The sequence below is a fragment of the Mercenaria mercenaria genome, chromosome 8 (assembly GCF_021730395.1).
Source record: "Mercenaria mercenaria strain notata chromosome 8, MADL_Memer_1, whole genome shotgun sequence".
NCBI classification, from domain to species: Eukaryota; Metazoa; Mollusca; class Bivalvia; order Venerida; family Veneridae; genus Mercenaria; species Mercenaria mercenaria.
The window spans coordinates 37,451,678-37,468,885 of NC_069368.1; the positions used below are offsets into that span (position 1 = coordinate 37,451,678).

At 36.0% G+C, this 17,208-nt stretch overlaps 1 protein-coding gene across 1 annotated transcript; it reads right to left on the reverse strand.

Moving 5' to 3' along the window:
- Positions 1-479: 479 nt before the first annotated feature.
- LOC123566566 (uncharacterized) lies at positions 480-16,981 on the reverse strand. The gene is made up of 7 exons (XM_045360794.2): positions 16,676-16,981; positions 12,125-12,426; positions 11,801-11,939; positions 6,275-6,341; positions 5,887-6,036; positions 5,052-5,209; positions 480-776 (listed from the first exon to the last, which is right to left on the reverse strand). The coding sequence occupies exons 1-7, from the start codon at positions 16,886-16,888 to the stop codon at positions 693-695; spliced, it is 1,113 nt and encodes a 370-aa protein (XP_045216729.2). The 5' UTR covers positions 16,889-16,981; the 3' UTR covers positions 480-692.
- Positions 16,982-17,208: the final 227 nt, after the last annotated feature.

The window sequence follows — 17,208 nt, forward strand, 5'->3', positions numbered from 1 at the left end:
GGTTACTCAAGTTTTGTGCAAGTTTGATTAACTTCAAATCATAAATGAAGCTGCTATTGTGCAGACAAGATCAAAATAGCTAATTCCGGCCCTTTCAGGGGCCATAACTCTGGAACCCATAATGGAATCTGGCCAGTTCAAGAAAGGAACCGAGATCTTATGTTGATACTAGTTGTGTGCAAGTTTGGTTAAAATAAAGTCATAAATGAAACCACTATTATGCAGACAAGAAATTGTTGACGGACGGACGAAGGATGATCACAAAAGCTCACCTTGTCACTATATGACAGGTGAGCTAAAATAGAAGAAAACACTTTTCATGAACTGCTTGATGGTTCTTCATCACTCTTGGTGTATAGCATCATTATAAGTTATCTCCAGTTTGGTCATATGGTGGCACTGTTAACCACATGTCTTTATTTCAGACTATAGTAACTTAGATTAACAAGACCAACATGACACATTAAAAGATAAACTAATATGAAGAGGATAAATGAATTGACCCAACATTGTAATGTTGCATTCTTTACAGTTTATTTACTCGCTTTTGTTTCTTTATAAACTGTCTTGAAAAACATTTAAAAGTAGTGTGATCTTAATTTAGCCCTATCATAAGTTCTGCCAACAGAAATTTCTGTTTTTGAAATCCATTTTGAAAATTCTCTACCACTGTGGAAATGTTACGAGTTAATCTATGTTGTTTGAAGTACTAACTCTATCCCAAAATGGTCCGATAGTGGAAAGTCCTTTTCTTCATGAAAATCGTCGAGCACTCTCTGAAATGAACTCGGATATTAAAAATCTGATGCGTACGTACGGTTGCACTGTAATCTAACCTTAAAACAAAGAGCTGAGTATGTATTACGGATTATGTAGCTGATTAAAGCAGTTCACTCTCGCCTATATGATGGAAGTCTGTGAATCAGTTTGGTTTACTCAACATCACTATATACATTTGTAAATTGTTATTGGTAACTGTTCTGAAATACTGTTTACAAAACCTAAAAAGAAATGTTCTACCTGGGTTGATAAAACCACAGTTGAATTAAAGGGTAAATATCGTTTTTGAAGTTGCTAAGTGATATGTTAGCGGGGAGCGGTGGTCTAGTGGATAAGTGTCAGCCGCTCAATCCAGGGGTCGTGGGTTCGAGCCCCACTAGGGTCACGACCATGACCTCATGACACCAGTACAGGTACTGGTTTTTCCAGGAAGCGGACTCGAGAGTGGTTCCATCACAATCAGCTAAAACAACTTGGTATAAACTAAGTGACATGTTGTACGAGTGCAAAACGTAGCACATGATTTAAAACTGAACAAAGAAAACTGAAAAGTTAGTGATTTATCACGGTTACGTGTAAGTTGCAAATACGAGTGACTAATAAGTTAGGGTCTGTCCATATTTAAACGTACTTTCCAAATACCTATACATCTGAAGTGGTCCGAGAGCTCACGGACTCTTATTGCAGTAATTGAGGCCAAAAAAAGTTTATACATTTTTGGAAACAATATTTCATATCCTCCATGAAAACCCATTTCTTAAGTGTCAAAGCCGTGCCTATCTATATTTTGTTCACTTATGTTTGTGATATGGGAGGTTAAACTCACTTGTAAAAATTTAGGGGGTTGGGTAAAGTTTACGTCTACCAGTTTTTTCACTGTTTAATTACAGTAGCTATTTGATTGTCAGTAAATGTATATATGTCAACCAATGTCAGCAAAAAGAAATTCATCAAAAAGGAATGAAGGGCAAACTTGATATTTAAGGTCAAAGGTCAAATTTATGTACAAATCACAAAAATTGGCATATTTGAAATTTATTTTTATTCTTAAGGTATAGATCCATGTTTCGAAGAAAAAAGTTCGAACGTCATCAAATCATAGAAAGAAAGCATTGTTTTACATGAAAATTTAACAGTGTATAAAACATTTATATTATTCTACAAAACCATTGTCAATTTACTGATATATGTATTGAATTCCAGAAAGGGACTGCATGAAGGGGCCACACTTCTGGACAGTTCAGCGGCTTTAAAAACTCACCATTTTTTAAAAGATGTTACATGTCTTCGTTTTGATGCATTTGCAACATCGTGCGAGTGTTTAACTTTTACATAACTAGGTAAAACGTCGTTTTTGACAATTGTTTACATTTATTTCCTTACAAATGGCATTCTTATTTAAAGGGGACAATCATAAGAATATATTTAAGTATCCAACTCTTTGGACAGACATAAAACATGTATTGGACAGATAAGTTGTTTGTCAAGATGCTGTCAGTTACTAAAAAAATCTGTTGTTTTGTGAATACTGCTAACCCTTAAGCTTATGCATTTTGACAATGCAAATTCCTATGTAAAACAGAATTGTCGTAACAACGCGAGAAGCACGGATCAAAAGAATTATAATAATAAAAAAATGTATCCCGAATAAATTATAAAGTATCATGACACTCAAACATGTCCCAACAGGCATTAGAAAAATGCATAGAAATTTTCGGGGTAAGTATTTGGTACAGTAAGTCTCTCATATATATACAATATATATATATTCTTCAATCAAGGATATGTCAGTGTAAATGAGCTGAGCGTTAGTTTTCTAAGAAAACGTGGTTAAACTGTGTTACACACACGTGCACCGCTCTTTTACAAAAATATGTCCGCCATGTTTTCTTCAGTGAACGAAATAAAAGGAGTATTTTACCTTAGATTTCCTTATTGTAGAGTACGATTGGCTTTCTAATCTAAATAAAGCATCACGTTTTTATAACATCCCACTGTCCGATCTTTCTGATCACTAAACGATCACTCACAATTACAAAATAAAACCAACGTGTCATCAAAATTATCACTTTACACGGCTTCATGGACATCACGGCCTACTAACATTAAATTTGTAATCATGCGCCAACCAAACAAATGATGAAAGATCGGGACTTTTTCAAAGATATGTTTTATTTCCAGTAGTTTTCTGATATTCTAACATTTAAACAACCAAATTGTCTGCACAGAAATAACGAAAAATTTATGCAACATAGCTTTTAGTTTAAATTTTGGGCCTATCTTTTCTAGCCAAACAACAGACATCTATATGTCACACACCCGGCCTGTCCTCGAAATCAGTGTCAAAGGTTACTGGAACATAAATACAATAAATAAACAACCGCTTACTATGTTCTTGTAAGTCCTGTAGGAGGAAACGGCTCTTGTTTATACATTCATATATATTCCGTATCGGGAACATTGACAGTCACAAGTCGATCCTTACCAAGAACATGAATACAGTTACTTTTATGCGTTTGTTTACATTTCAAACATGACGATTCACATATACGTTCAAGAACGTAAATTTCGTGCTTTCCGACCCACATGGTGTGTAAACTTTTGTAATTAAAAGTATGGTGTATTCGGCAAACCATTTGTAATTTCCGACGTGGTAATCAGTTATGTTCACGAAATTTAATTGAATATTTATGTTTTATACTTGCAAAAGAAAAACTTGGTGGTCATGGTCGCTGGCTTCGAATTCCTCGCCCATCACCGACATGGGATCAAAAAATCACTTGAGGTGTAAAACTTTTAACGTAAGGAAGCCATCCAACTGAGGTTAGTGTCTCGATATAGGTACTAGTCTGAGCCCCCAAAAAATGTCTGGAGGAGCACCTGGAGCCTTTCCCCACCAACAAAACCTGGGAAAAGTTCATTGTGTCGTTTCAGTGTTACACTCAAACAAAATAAACATTGTTCCCGTTTTTGTTTGTTTGTTTGTTTATATTTTTATATAAATGAATATGCAAAAAGGGTTTGTTTGTTCCAGTGTAACGTCAAAATATAATACCGTTTAATGTGAGATAGCATTTATATTTCAAACAGAAAGCTATTCATGCATTTTTTCACAAAAAATTGACCTTTGACCTTTGATATAAGCTTTACCCTTGGCAGTTTTGTGGTTTCCTTTGTACTGCTGACTTTGCCTGACATACAGACATTAAAACAAATTAACTTCAGTGACTAACAATGTGAATACATATAAAAAATGTAAGAAAAGGTAAATGTAACATTTTCCATATTTTTGTATGAAAATGAACTTTGACCTTCAATTATCAGGGTTGACCTTGACGTTTTGCAATAAGATTTGCATTTCTGACTTTGACTGATATATGCACATTACATATATAAAGCTGAGTGACTTATGATAACAAACTAATTTTTAAGAATAAAAATAAATTTCAAATATGCCAATTTTTGTGATTTGTACATAAATTTGACCTTAAATATCAAGTTTGCCCTTCATTCCTTTTTGATGAATTTCTTTTTGCTGACATTGGTTGACATATATACATTTACTGACAATCAAATAGCTACTGTAATTAAACAGTGAAAAAACTGGTAGACGTAAACTTTACCCAACCCCCTAAATTTTTACAAGTGAGTTTAACCTCCCATATCACAAACATAAGTGAACAAAATATAGATAGGCACGGCTTTGACACTTAAGAAATGGGTTTTCATGGAGGATATGAAATATTGTTTCCAAAAATGTATAAACTTCTTTTGGCCTCAATTGTTGCAATAAAAGTCCGTGAGCTCTCGGGCCAAAGCCTTGACATAACTGCAGCAAAGTTTGAGATGGCGCTACTACTGTTACAGTAACAGAGGCAAACACTGATACTGTTAAAGCAGCGTTACAGTACTATGTAGTTATGTAGTTTATATTAATTTACTTTAGATCAACCGAAGGAAGGTTACAGCTTACATAAATCACTCTCGGTACCTTATTCCGACGGAATCCATCGCTAAATAGGGTATAGAGAAATGAAGCCAGTTGCAATTTAATGCTGAGCGCCGAGTAAGAGAGCTACTGGTACCATTTTTCAGGTCTGGTTTGACGCGGCTTGGGATCGAACTCACAACCTCCAGCACCGGATGCGCGCGCTATACCACTAGCCTATAGAGGCATGCACATGGCACAGCTCATTATCATGAACTTGTAAAAAAATTTATATTTGTAGTAACTACTAAAAAACGAAGTCGAAAACGAAAAGAATACGTACCCTTGTCCCAATCACGTTCAAATTCTTGGTGAGAATGTGATCCAGTACGATATTTTTGGAGGCTTTGGATAGAGGGTTGTATCTGCACCATGTACATACACCCGGGAGGACCACATAAGATGACATGTAGCCTCGAGATGTGATATAGTTATATGCCGCTGAAAAAGGAAACAATTTTTACAAGTTCAAGAAAAAAATACAAGACTAAAATGCCTGTCATTTAATTTTAACAGTTGCCGTGATCGGAGCAGTTTGAACAAAGGTTATGCGTGTTACTGTGATTTATTAGTCACTGTGGAACTTTCATGTTTAAGGATATGAAATGTCCGCCCGCTTAGCTCAAAAGGGAGAGCGCGGATCTCGGGTTCGTGAGTTCGAGCCCTGGGCGAGGCGTATGTTATCCGTGACGATTTGATGAAAGCAATTTTCTCTAAAATCATTCGTCTTCCACCTTTGATTCATGTGGGGCAGTTGGCAATCACTTGCGGAGAACAGGTTTGTACTGGTACAGAATCCAGGAACACTAGTTAGGTTAATTGCCCGCCGTTACATCACTGAAATACTGTTGAAAAACGGCGTTAAACCCAAAACAAACAAAACAAAATAAAGATATGAACCGACCTCAAATACAACTCTTAAATGTTTAACATACAGGTGTAACATTAAGTTTTGTAAACTTCCTTTAAGGAGTTGAAAAGATATACTAGTTGACTGGGCACCCAAAGGAACCCACTTACAGACTGACTGGCCTATGAGATAAACTAGATTATAGGAGACATACTTCTGACCTTGAATTTATAAAGGTTAGCAAACACACAAAAAGTTGACGTAATACCATCAAAATCAGAAGAAACCCTGAATTCCGGCACGGTTGGACCACCGTTGAGGTCACCCATTATCACAGCGCGGTGCACATGCTTCTGTGACTGCAAGAGAACTCGTGCTTCATCTAGATTCTGCTCTTCCCAGCTGGCATACTTCAGATCTGAAAGAATTATGATTGAAAATCTTGAAATTTAAAGTAATAATAATAAATGTGATGCAATTTATGACTAAACTACAAGCAAATATGTTGAAATATATTTTCTTATATTAAGCGATAGAGCATGTAAGTACCATGCATTTTATAAATTAAAAGACAGAAACAAGTAGCTGCTTACTACAGTCGTGATAGGATATATTTATTTTCACTGTATAAATAAATTTGATAATGTATAACTTACCTTCAAAATAAGAATAACTGAGGTCAGCGCTGGTGTGTGTGCAGGCTACTGTACCGACTCCTTCAACCTGAAGTCAAACTAAGTTAAAAAGGTGTATGTACAAAGTTTAGTCAGGACATTTTGCCAAAAAATTTAAATCATGATGTTTCCTCCCATTAGCTAATACTAACTCTCAGACATGAACTTCAAGCGCATGTGGTAGACTCTGCGCATGTGTTAGGAATACATTTATCGTTACGCATGCGGTAGGAAGCATTACTGCTGCCATATGATAGGATAGTTTTAACTGCTGCTATGTGGTAAGAAAACTTTATCGCTGCGCAGTTGGTAGGACAGTTTGTACCGCTGCACATGTTTCAGAGATGTGTCTATTATTGCGCATATGCTAGGGATGTTTTTATTACTGCGCATGTAGTTAGGAAGTATTTAGCGCTGTACATGTGGTAGGAAAGCGCATGTGCTAGGGATGTTTTTATTACTGCGCATGTGGTAGGAAAGCATGTGCTAGGGAGTGTAAGTGGTAGGAAAGTATGTAGAGCTGCACATGTGCTAGGAAAGTATTAGCACTGCACATGTGCTAGCGAGCGTATATGTGGTTGGAAAGTATGTAGCGTTGTACATGTGGTTGGAAAGTATGTAGCGCTGTACATCTGGTAGGAAAGGATTTAGTTCTGCGCATGAAGTAGGAAAGTATTTAGCGCTGTACATATGGTAGGAAAGTATTTAGCGCTGTACATATGGTAGGAAAGTATTTAGCGCTGTACATATGGTAGGAAAGTATTTAGCGCTGTACATGTGGTAGGAAAGGATTTAGTTCTGCGCATGAAGTAGAAAAGTATTTAGCGCTGTACATATGGTAGGAAAGTATTTAGCGCTGTACAAATGGTAGGAACGTATTTAGTGCTGTACATGTGGTAGGAAAGTATTTAGCGCTGTACATATGGTAGGAAAGTATTTAGCGCTGTACATGTGGTAGGAAAGGATTTAGTTCTGCGCATGAAGTAGAAAAGTATTTAGCGCTGTACATATGGTAGGAAAGTATTTAGCGCTGTACATGTGGTAGGAAAGGATTTAGTTCTGCTCATGGAGTAGGAAAGTATGTAGCGCTGTACATATGTTAGGAAAGTATTTAGCGCTGTACAAATGGTAGGAACGTATTTAGCGCTGTACATGTGGTAGGAAAATATTTAGTTCTGCGCATGAAGTAGAAAGGTATTTAGCGCTGTACATATGGTAGGAAAGTATTTAGTGCTGTACATGTGGTAGGAAAGGATTTAGTTCTGCGCATGAAGTAAGAAAGTATGTAGCGCTGTTCATGTGGTAGGAAAGTATTTAGCGCTGTACATGTGATAGGAAAGTATGTAGCGCTGTACATGTGGTAGAAAAGTATTTAGCGCTGTACATGTGACAGGAACGTAATTAGCGTTGTACATGTGGTAGGATCGTATTTGGCGCTGTACATGTGGTAGAAAAGTATTTAGCGCTTTACATGTGGTAGGAACGTTTTTAGCGCTGTACATGGGGTAGAAAAGTATTTAGCGCTGTACATGTGGTAGGAACCTATAATTAGCGCTGTACATGTGGTAGGAACGTCGTATTTACCGATGCGCATGTGGTAGGAATGATTTTAGTTCAGCACATGTTGTAGGAAAAGTTTACCTGTGCGCATATGGTATGAAATTTTCTACCGCGGCGCATATGCCAGGAAAATGTTACCAGTATGGTTCGAACTCGCGACCCATCTACCGAATCCATCATTATGGAGGAAGCTGTGACAACTTTTGTGATCCAGAGTATATAGCAAACGAAAATCTACAACATTAGATCTAGTATATCAATAGTCACAAATAAATACGAGGGCTGTTAAAAAAATAACGCTGACTTTTGCTGCCAAAATTATGTAAAGAGCAAAGTGAAATATATCATTGTAATTCGCAATCTTTCTGTTATTTGGTCATATATTTTTGTAACATTTTTGCTGATAAGCGAAGCGCGTAGAACGTTTTAATTACCATAGCTACGCATAACCGGTGCAGTCGCTTTTTTATCCGTTATGATTTGATCTCGATCGTTTGCCCGAAAATATATCAAAGAGAACGACATGCACCGAGAGTATGTCATTATTCGGACTGTAAACAACGTTTAAAATAAGTGAAGATTAATGTTTATAATGGATGTAATGGCGCCATCGACTCGCATAAATAATCAGGAAATTGTTTAGTTATCTAGAAATTTTGGCGAACAGCAACTGATATTTATAACATAATGAAACAACTAATTAATAGTATATACAGCGGTACTTTTCCTGAGAAATTAAAAAAAGCAAGGGCTGTTCCTAAATTTAACCCAGGAAACTATATACCTATTTCCATACTTAATACAATATCTAAACTATTTGAACGTCACATTGCTACACAGTTACAGGACTTTTATAAACGAACAGATATAATACACAGAAATCAATCTCGGGTTTCAGGCCCAACCACTCCTGTCAGACTGCTTTGACATACCTAATAGAAACCTGGCTAAAAACATTGACAACGGGGAGTATGTAGGGGCTATCTTTCTTGACTTAAGACTGAAAGCTTTTGATATAGTGGATCATGAAATACTGCTTTACAAACTGAAACTTCATCATTTTACAGACAGAACATTGGATATATTTAAATCTTATTTAGCAAATCGAACGCAGATTTTAAAAGTAAAGAAGCTGCATTCCAAAAGGATGACAGTACAATCCATGTCCCACAAGGACCCCACCTTACATGAATCCGCCCAAAATATTACAAAAATTCAGTCTGAACTTCAGTATAGCCTCAGTAGTGTCCATAATTGGTGTAAAATAAATAACATGTCACTTCATCCTTCAAAAACAAAATGTATGGTATTAAGCACTTGAGTCAAAATAAAACATACCAAAAACCTCGAGTTAATTTTAGATGGTTCGGTCATAAAAAACGTTAAGTGGTGTATACGTCGATGAAACCCTGTCTTGGCAATTCCATGTTAGTACCGTGGCCAATAAACTAAACTAAAAAATTGCTCTGCTTAGAAGGAATTGCATTTTTCTTAACAGACGAGATGAAACTATTGTATTACAATGCATAAATTATGTCAACCGTGGAATATTGTTGCAATGTCTGGGGACTTTGTCATAAATCGGGACACTGACAAAATTACATCTTTGCAAAGACGCGCTATAAAAATAATTACAAAATCAAAGTCTATCGACTATGATGATGTATTTTCTATCTTTTGAAAACAGGTGCAAATATCATATTTCATTATTAGTGTACAAATGTAAAAAAGGAGATTGTCCTATATATATTTCAGATTTACTACATTTTGCTCATAATAATCATTACAGTCTGCCTTCATCCGATACTAGTGTACAAATGTAAAAAAAGGAGATTGTCCTATATATATTTCAGATTTACTACATTTTGCTCATAATAATCATTACAGTCTGCCTTCATCCGAACACAATGATCTTTCTATTGTTCTCTTGCTGCAGTAGTTTTTAGCGATTTATTACTTGTAATAACAAGAATTTTGTTGAATTAATGTTATTTGTTTCCAAATGAGCGTGAATGTTGAATAATTCGGTTAACAGTAATAACAATAATAATTGTATTGTCTTATAATTCGAATCTGGAACATGTATATTATTTCATGGGACAGACTTCCCTTTTTTGCACGTCTTAATTGTTGTGAATTTATTTTTGTGACGCGTGGTAAAGTTTTTGCGCCAGGTTTGCAATGGGTAGATTTTCATGAAATATGTCGCAAAGGTTTGAATCATTAAAGCCCGAATGTTTGTTATCGTTTGGATAACTTTATCCAACTTATGCGGTTACAAATTATGACAACTTTTCTGTTATATACATGCAGGTATTGTTACATAAAACGGGGATTGTGACAATCAAATTCTAGACTTCTTTTAAAACATGGTTATTGTTATACTTATAATTTGTGTATATTGTGTTATTTAAGACTTCTATAATTTGAGACGTGTTTTGTAATTCTAATATGTGTATTTTTGTATAAATGTTTGATTATAAATTGACTGTATGATTGTGTAGATGTATGAATGTATATGAAATTTAATTGAAGGCCATACTGGAAATAAGTTGTATAATATTTTTATTTGTACACTTAGTATGTAACCTTCAGAAAATAAAGTTATTATTATTATTATTATTATTATTATTAAATAAACGCCACATCTTAAAATGGTACAAACGACTTGCAAATGACACAGAATTGCTTCAAGACAGCGAAGGTGGAGTGAGAAAACAATCCGTGACTCGATGTTAACGTCAATCGATGACACCTTAAGGTATTAGGTCACTAATAGTAATGTTTACAAAATGGCATTTGCTTGTTATATTCTGAAAGGTAACCGTTTTTTGCACTATTTTGCAAATTTTAAACAACTTTTACCGTGCCGTTTTTAAAAAAAAAATGAATAACTTATGGTATCTCCTCAAGCTCAAGTAGAGACAAATTTCAAAGTGATAGGCACTATCCAAAACATTTGCAGAGAACTCATTTTACCATTAATTTCAATAGAAGAAACATCAAACTATTGGTAAACAATTATAAAACACAATACAAAAATGTCAATATCATTTTTTCTATGGTGCCTCAAGTAAATGGATTTAATGAGACAGAATTCATACTTCAACATTGAAAAAATAAGGTCGAATGATGTGTTTCTGTTTTGAATTTTGCTTACTCCATTTAAAAATAACCTTAGGGAAGACGTAAAACCTACCTAAATTTCTTCAACAATGTATAATCTAAGAGTGAAAGCAAAACAGAGAACTTTCACCGTGCGTAACTCAATATTTTTAAAGATTTGTAACTCTACCCCTTCTGTTTAAGCAGTAAATTCTCTTTGAACACCAAGAAATTGCTTATAAGATTCATCTTTTTCCATTTTTGTACAAAAAATCAATGATAAGTCTTGAAAGAAGTAAAAAAAAAACTTACTAGTAAAAAAGGAAAATAACGAAAAAAAAATTTGGTTCCAGTAGGGCTTGAACCTACGCATCCCTAAGAATTGCAGTAAAAGTAGGTTTATGGTAGGAATTGAATACTCTTCAAAAAGGGAGGTTCTCTATTAGTGATGTAATACCTTAAAAACCAAGTACTCACGATGCAGTAACCTGTCTGAGATGCTTGGCCTAAGTGCTCATGCTTTTTCAGTATTCTAACCAAACAACTTACTATGACTTAAGTATTATTTATGAAAATTAATAAAAGACATTTACAAAATAAAATAATGCAAACTTAATGAAAGCATCTCGAAGATGACACGACGTGCGCCGGGCTCGTATAAGTGACTTTTTTTGGAGGAGGCACACTCCTGACCACGTCAAATTTGCAAAGCCGTTAATAGAAAGATTGTGAATTATGATGGCATATTTCTTGTTTTGCTTCATCAAAGTATATAAAAGCTAGTCTGCGTTATTTTTAACAGCCCTCGTACTTGTATGTAGAAAATATACTGAAATGCATTACCTCTGCGCTTATGTATGCGCGCGGAATGAATAACTTCTTATTTTGCACAAATCTTGTAATGCGCACATGCTTTAAAGGCCGAGAGCTCAACAGTAGAACACCAGGTATGTTGAAGCGATTTCTAATATTGTCCACACAGCTGAAAAAGATAATGTCGCATATATGGACATAAGTACAAGTATTGCAGACGAGGTTACTTTTTCATTTGATCGGAAATGCAATATCAATTATATCACCCGATAATCAGAAAACACTATGGTTCATTTATGGTAAAAAAAAAATCACCAAAGCAATAAAGAGTATGATTTCATTGAAAATATTTACCTGTGAGCTACTTCGGTGACACCGGATAAAATTAAGCACGTGATACATTCTTGTTCCAGTTTTTGAAGCATTTCGCACTTCTCCCTTGCGCATGTCAAATAATCAACTGATCCTTTAGTATGTCTGCACTTTGTTTCAATACAAGGTAGAAATGACGTCAGGAATTCCGTTGACATGCATGGGGCGGAGGTCCATGGCACAGGTTCCAGCTGGCTTACCTTACGGTGCAGTTCGCTGTACGAAAACTGGTACGCTGTTCCGACAGTTTTCAAAATGCGCTCTATGTCCTTTGAAAACCATACCTGAATAATGTAAATGGTTTAGTTTAAACTACAAGACGATTTGGTTTTCAGCTCTGTTTTAGGGTGACCAGCCTTTGCCAGTTGTCCATAAACAGTTGTACTGTTGAATACGTTGCGGGCCTGTCAGAATGTATTTGGCAACAATATCTTGATCAATAACTGACCTGACGACTTTAGTGTTACAAGAAACATGACACTTGAATTAGTCAAAAATGTCATACACACAAGAAGCTACGTATTTTGAGCTATCTTCATGGGTACATCTCGGAAAAAAACTTAGACAAAATGTATCATAATTTATCTCTGAAAAGCTTTGATAGTGGTCAAGATTTTTCAAATAAGACATTGTTTTCAATTACGTATTGTTTTGATTTAATTGGAGATAAAAGGTAGTAATAGTTATGAATAGTTTTTGATATATTTGTCAGTCTCAACCAAATGTTAATAGACGAAATTGCTCACTCTTACCCGCTCCTCACCCAGCCTGACCCCCACCTACCCCCAAATCCATCATTGAGTCCATCAGCTCGCTCCCCACCCAACCTGACACCCACCTACCCCCAAATCCATCATTGAGTCCATCAGCTCGCTCCCCACCCAACCTGACACCCAACTACCCCCAAATCCATCATTGAGTCCATCGGCTCGCTCCCCACCCAACCTGACACCCAACTACCCCCAAATCCATCATTGAGTCCATCGGCTCGCTCCCCACCCAACCTTATCCCCACCTACCCCCAAATCCATCATTGAGTCCATCAGCTCGCTCCCCACCCAACCTGACCCCCACCTACCCCCAAATCCATCATTGAGTCCATCAGTGACATTATGTGTAACGATGTGTAACGTTTAAATAACAAGCTTTTTAATATGATATATGGATACAAGGCAATATGCGTGCGTCCGTGCGTCCGTCCGGACGTCCGTCAGATTATAACTTTTCCGTACATTTGGAAAATACTTTATGCTTGCTTCAGTATAATTGATTATTATATGTCGCGAGCAAGCATAATATCTCTATCTGAAAGGTCAATGTCATACTGGGCTGAGAGGATGGGCAAGGATCATGCTCCAAGAATCCATCTCACTTACATAAGCACACGCATATTGCCCTCTGTCTTTCTATATGTAATAAAAAAAAACCTGTAATTTAAAAGTATCAATGATAGACTCACTGATGGATTTAAGGTTAGGACAGGGGCTTAAGGGTTTGAAGGTAAGAGTGCGCAATTGCTTCTGGTAACATTTTATGAGGGACTAACAAATATAACTATTAATTCTTACTAATTTTTATCTCCAAATTAATACATACTATAATGTTATTCCGGAAGGCGAAATGATGACGTTCGGCGGAGCGACATTCGGCTTGGCGACGATCGGCGGGGTAAAGTTTGCCGGGGCGACATTCGGCGGGGCGACGTTCGGCGGGTGGGGGGAGGGGGGGGGGGGGGGGGTGGCGTTCAGCGGGGCGACATTCGGCGGGGGCGTCATAACGACGTTTGTCGTTCTGTCGCTGCGACATGGCATAAATCTGCCACAATATATTTGGGAGACATTTTGACCCATTTGTTTATCCCTACACTTATGGAGCTGCGTCATATTCTCCAAGTATCATTAAGTTATTTCTACATAATCTAAGGGAACTATCAGAACTAAGATCCTTAAAAGATGAGTTCTAAATTTCCTTACGATGCATTTCTTTTAGAAAAAAAAATGTAACGGTATTCTGACAGTCCCTACCATTGCCATGAGAATCTCTGCCCTTGCTAACTATGACAGGACATGGCAATCTCAATCCTAGCTAATTATAAGAACATTGTAACGTAATAGTTACAATCTCTACCCTTGCTAACTAGGTCAGAACATTGCAATCTCAATCCTAGTTAATTATAAGAACATTGTAACGTAATCATTACAATCTCTACCGTTGCTAACTAGGTCAGGACATGGCAATATCAATCCTAGCTAATTATAAGAACATTGTAACGTAATCATTTCAATCTCTACCCTTGCTAACTATTACAGGACATGGCAATCTCAATTTTCGCTAAGTATAAGAACATTGTAACGTAATCATTTCAATCTCTACCCTTGCTAACTAGGTCAGGACATGGCGATCTCAATTTTCGCTAAGTATAAGAACATTGTAACGTAATCATTACAATCTCTACCCTTGCTAACTATGACAAAACATGACGATCTCAATCCTCGCTAAATATAAGAACATTGTAACGTAAAAGTTACAATCTCTACTCTTGCTAACTACGTCAGAACATGCCAATCTTAATCCTAGCTAATTATATGAACATTGTAACGTAATAGTTACAATCTCTACCCTTGCTAACTAGGTCAGAACATGACAATCTCAATCCTAGCTAATTATAAGAACATTGTAACGTAATCATTATAATCTCTACCCTTGCTAACTATGACAGAACATAACAATCTCAATCCTAGCTAATTATAAGAACATTGTAACGTAATAGTTACAATCTCTACCCTTGCAAACTATGACAGAACATGGCAATCTCAATCCTAGCTAATTATAAGAACATTGTAACGTAATCATTACAATCTCTACCCTTGCTAACTAGGTCAGAACATGCCAATCTTAATCCTAGCTAATTATAAGAACATTGTAACGCAATAGTTATAATCTCTACTCTTGCTAATTACGTCAGAACATGGCAATCTCAATCCTAGCTAATTATAAGAACATTGTAACGTAATCATTATAATCTCTACCCTTGCAAACTATGACAGAACATAACAATCTCAATCCTAGCTAATTATAAGAACATTGTAACGTAATCATTACAATCTCTACCCTTGCAAAGTATGACAGAACATGGCAATCTCAATCCTAGCTAATTATAAGAACATTGTAACGTAATAGTTACAATCTCCGGCCTTGCAAAGTATGACAAAACATGACAATCTCAATCCTAGCTAATTATAAGAACATTGTAACGTAATAATTACAATCTCTACCCTAGCTAACTATGACAGAACATGGCAATCTCGATCCTCGCTAAATCTAAGAACATTGTAACGTAATAGTTACAATCTCTACTCTTGCTAACTACGTCAGAACATGCCAATCTTAATCCTAGCTAATTATATGAACATTGTAACGTAATAGTTACAATCTCTACCCTTGCTAACTAGGTCAGAACATGACAATCTCAATCCTAGCTAATTATAAGAACATTGTAAGGTAATCATTATAATCTCTACCCTTGCTAACTATGACAGAACATAACAATCTCAATCCTAGCTAATTATAAGAACATTGTAACGTAATCATTATAATCTCTACCCTTGCTAACTATGACAGAACATAACAATCTCAATCCTAGCTAATTATAAGAACATTGTAACGTAATCATTACAATCTCTACCCTTGCAAACTATGACAGAACATGGCAATCTCAATCCTAGCTAATTATAAGAACATTGTAACGTAATCATTACAATCTCTACCTTTGCTAACTAGGTCAGAACATGCCAATCTTAATCCTAGCTAATTATAAGAACATTGTAACGCAATAGTTATAATCTCTACTCTTGCTAACTACGACAGAACATGGCAATCTCAATCCTAGCTAATTATAAGAACATTGTAACGTATTCATTATAATCTCTACCCTTGCAAAGTATGACAGAACATGGCAATCTCAATCCTAGCTAATTATAAGAACATTGTAACGTAATAGTTACAATCTCTACCCTTGCAAACTATGTCAGAACATGACAATCTCAATCCTAGCTAATTATAAGAACATTGTAACGTAATAGTTACAATCTCTACCCTTGCTAACTAGGTTAGAACATGGCAATCTCAATCCTAGCTAATTGTAAGAACACTTTAACGTCAAAGTTATACTCTCAACCCTTGCTAACTATTACAGGACATGACATTCTCAATCCTAGCTAATTATGACAAGAACATTGTAATGTCATAATTGACAATCACAACCCATGCTAACTATGGGCAGCGCCGACAGTCATCAGAATATATAATTAAATATAAAACTATTTCTGGAGATACCGATAATTGAATGCAGCGTACCCGTAATGACACTCGGAAATGTTCGTGTGTGTACGTATTCTCGTTCTTTTGACGTAAATATAGCACAGCACGCGCATGGCAGTCCGTAAGAACTGGAGAATGCCGAAATACTGAATTTGGCGATTGTCATTACGGGTCGACACAGCCTTTCTTTAAAGTTAGAAAGAGTTTACATACCTCTTGTAGACAAACTACATCGGCCTTTAGATTCTTTATAGCAGTCCCTACTGTGTCCCTCCTAACATTATACTGCCCGACCCTCGGGGTGAGACCTGTGTTATAGGTAACTAGCCGCACAGTAGAATTTATGCTTTGTTCGTTCGAACGTTTCAAAAATACACATGTAAGAACAAAAACTATAATTTCTCCACAAATATATTTGAACTTCATTTTAATGGTGGATGTGCACACATTAAAATATTTTGAAATGCTCGTGTTGGAAAGTAGACAAAAGAATGTATTTTAACGTAAACATGATATTTTGCATCTGCAAAGCAAAAACGAACAAACATTTGTTTTCATTATTTATAAATTCGAATGTTGTGGTATGTTGTGGTATATTAATTGGTGATATTTTTCCTTATACCGGTATCTGTTAAACTTGTGATGTATGATATTTCACATTCACTGGTACTGTCTGTGCTGTATAACTAGTAGGTAAAATATACTTTACCGAATACTCACCGTGAAATTTGTGTTTCTAGTCACTA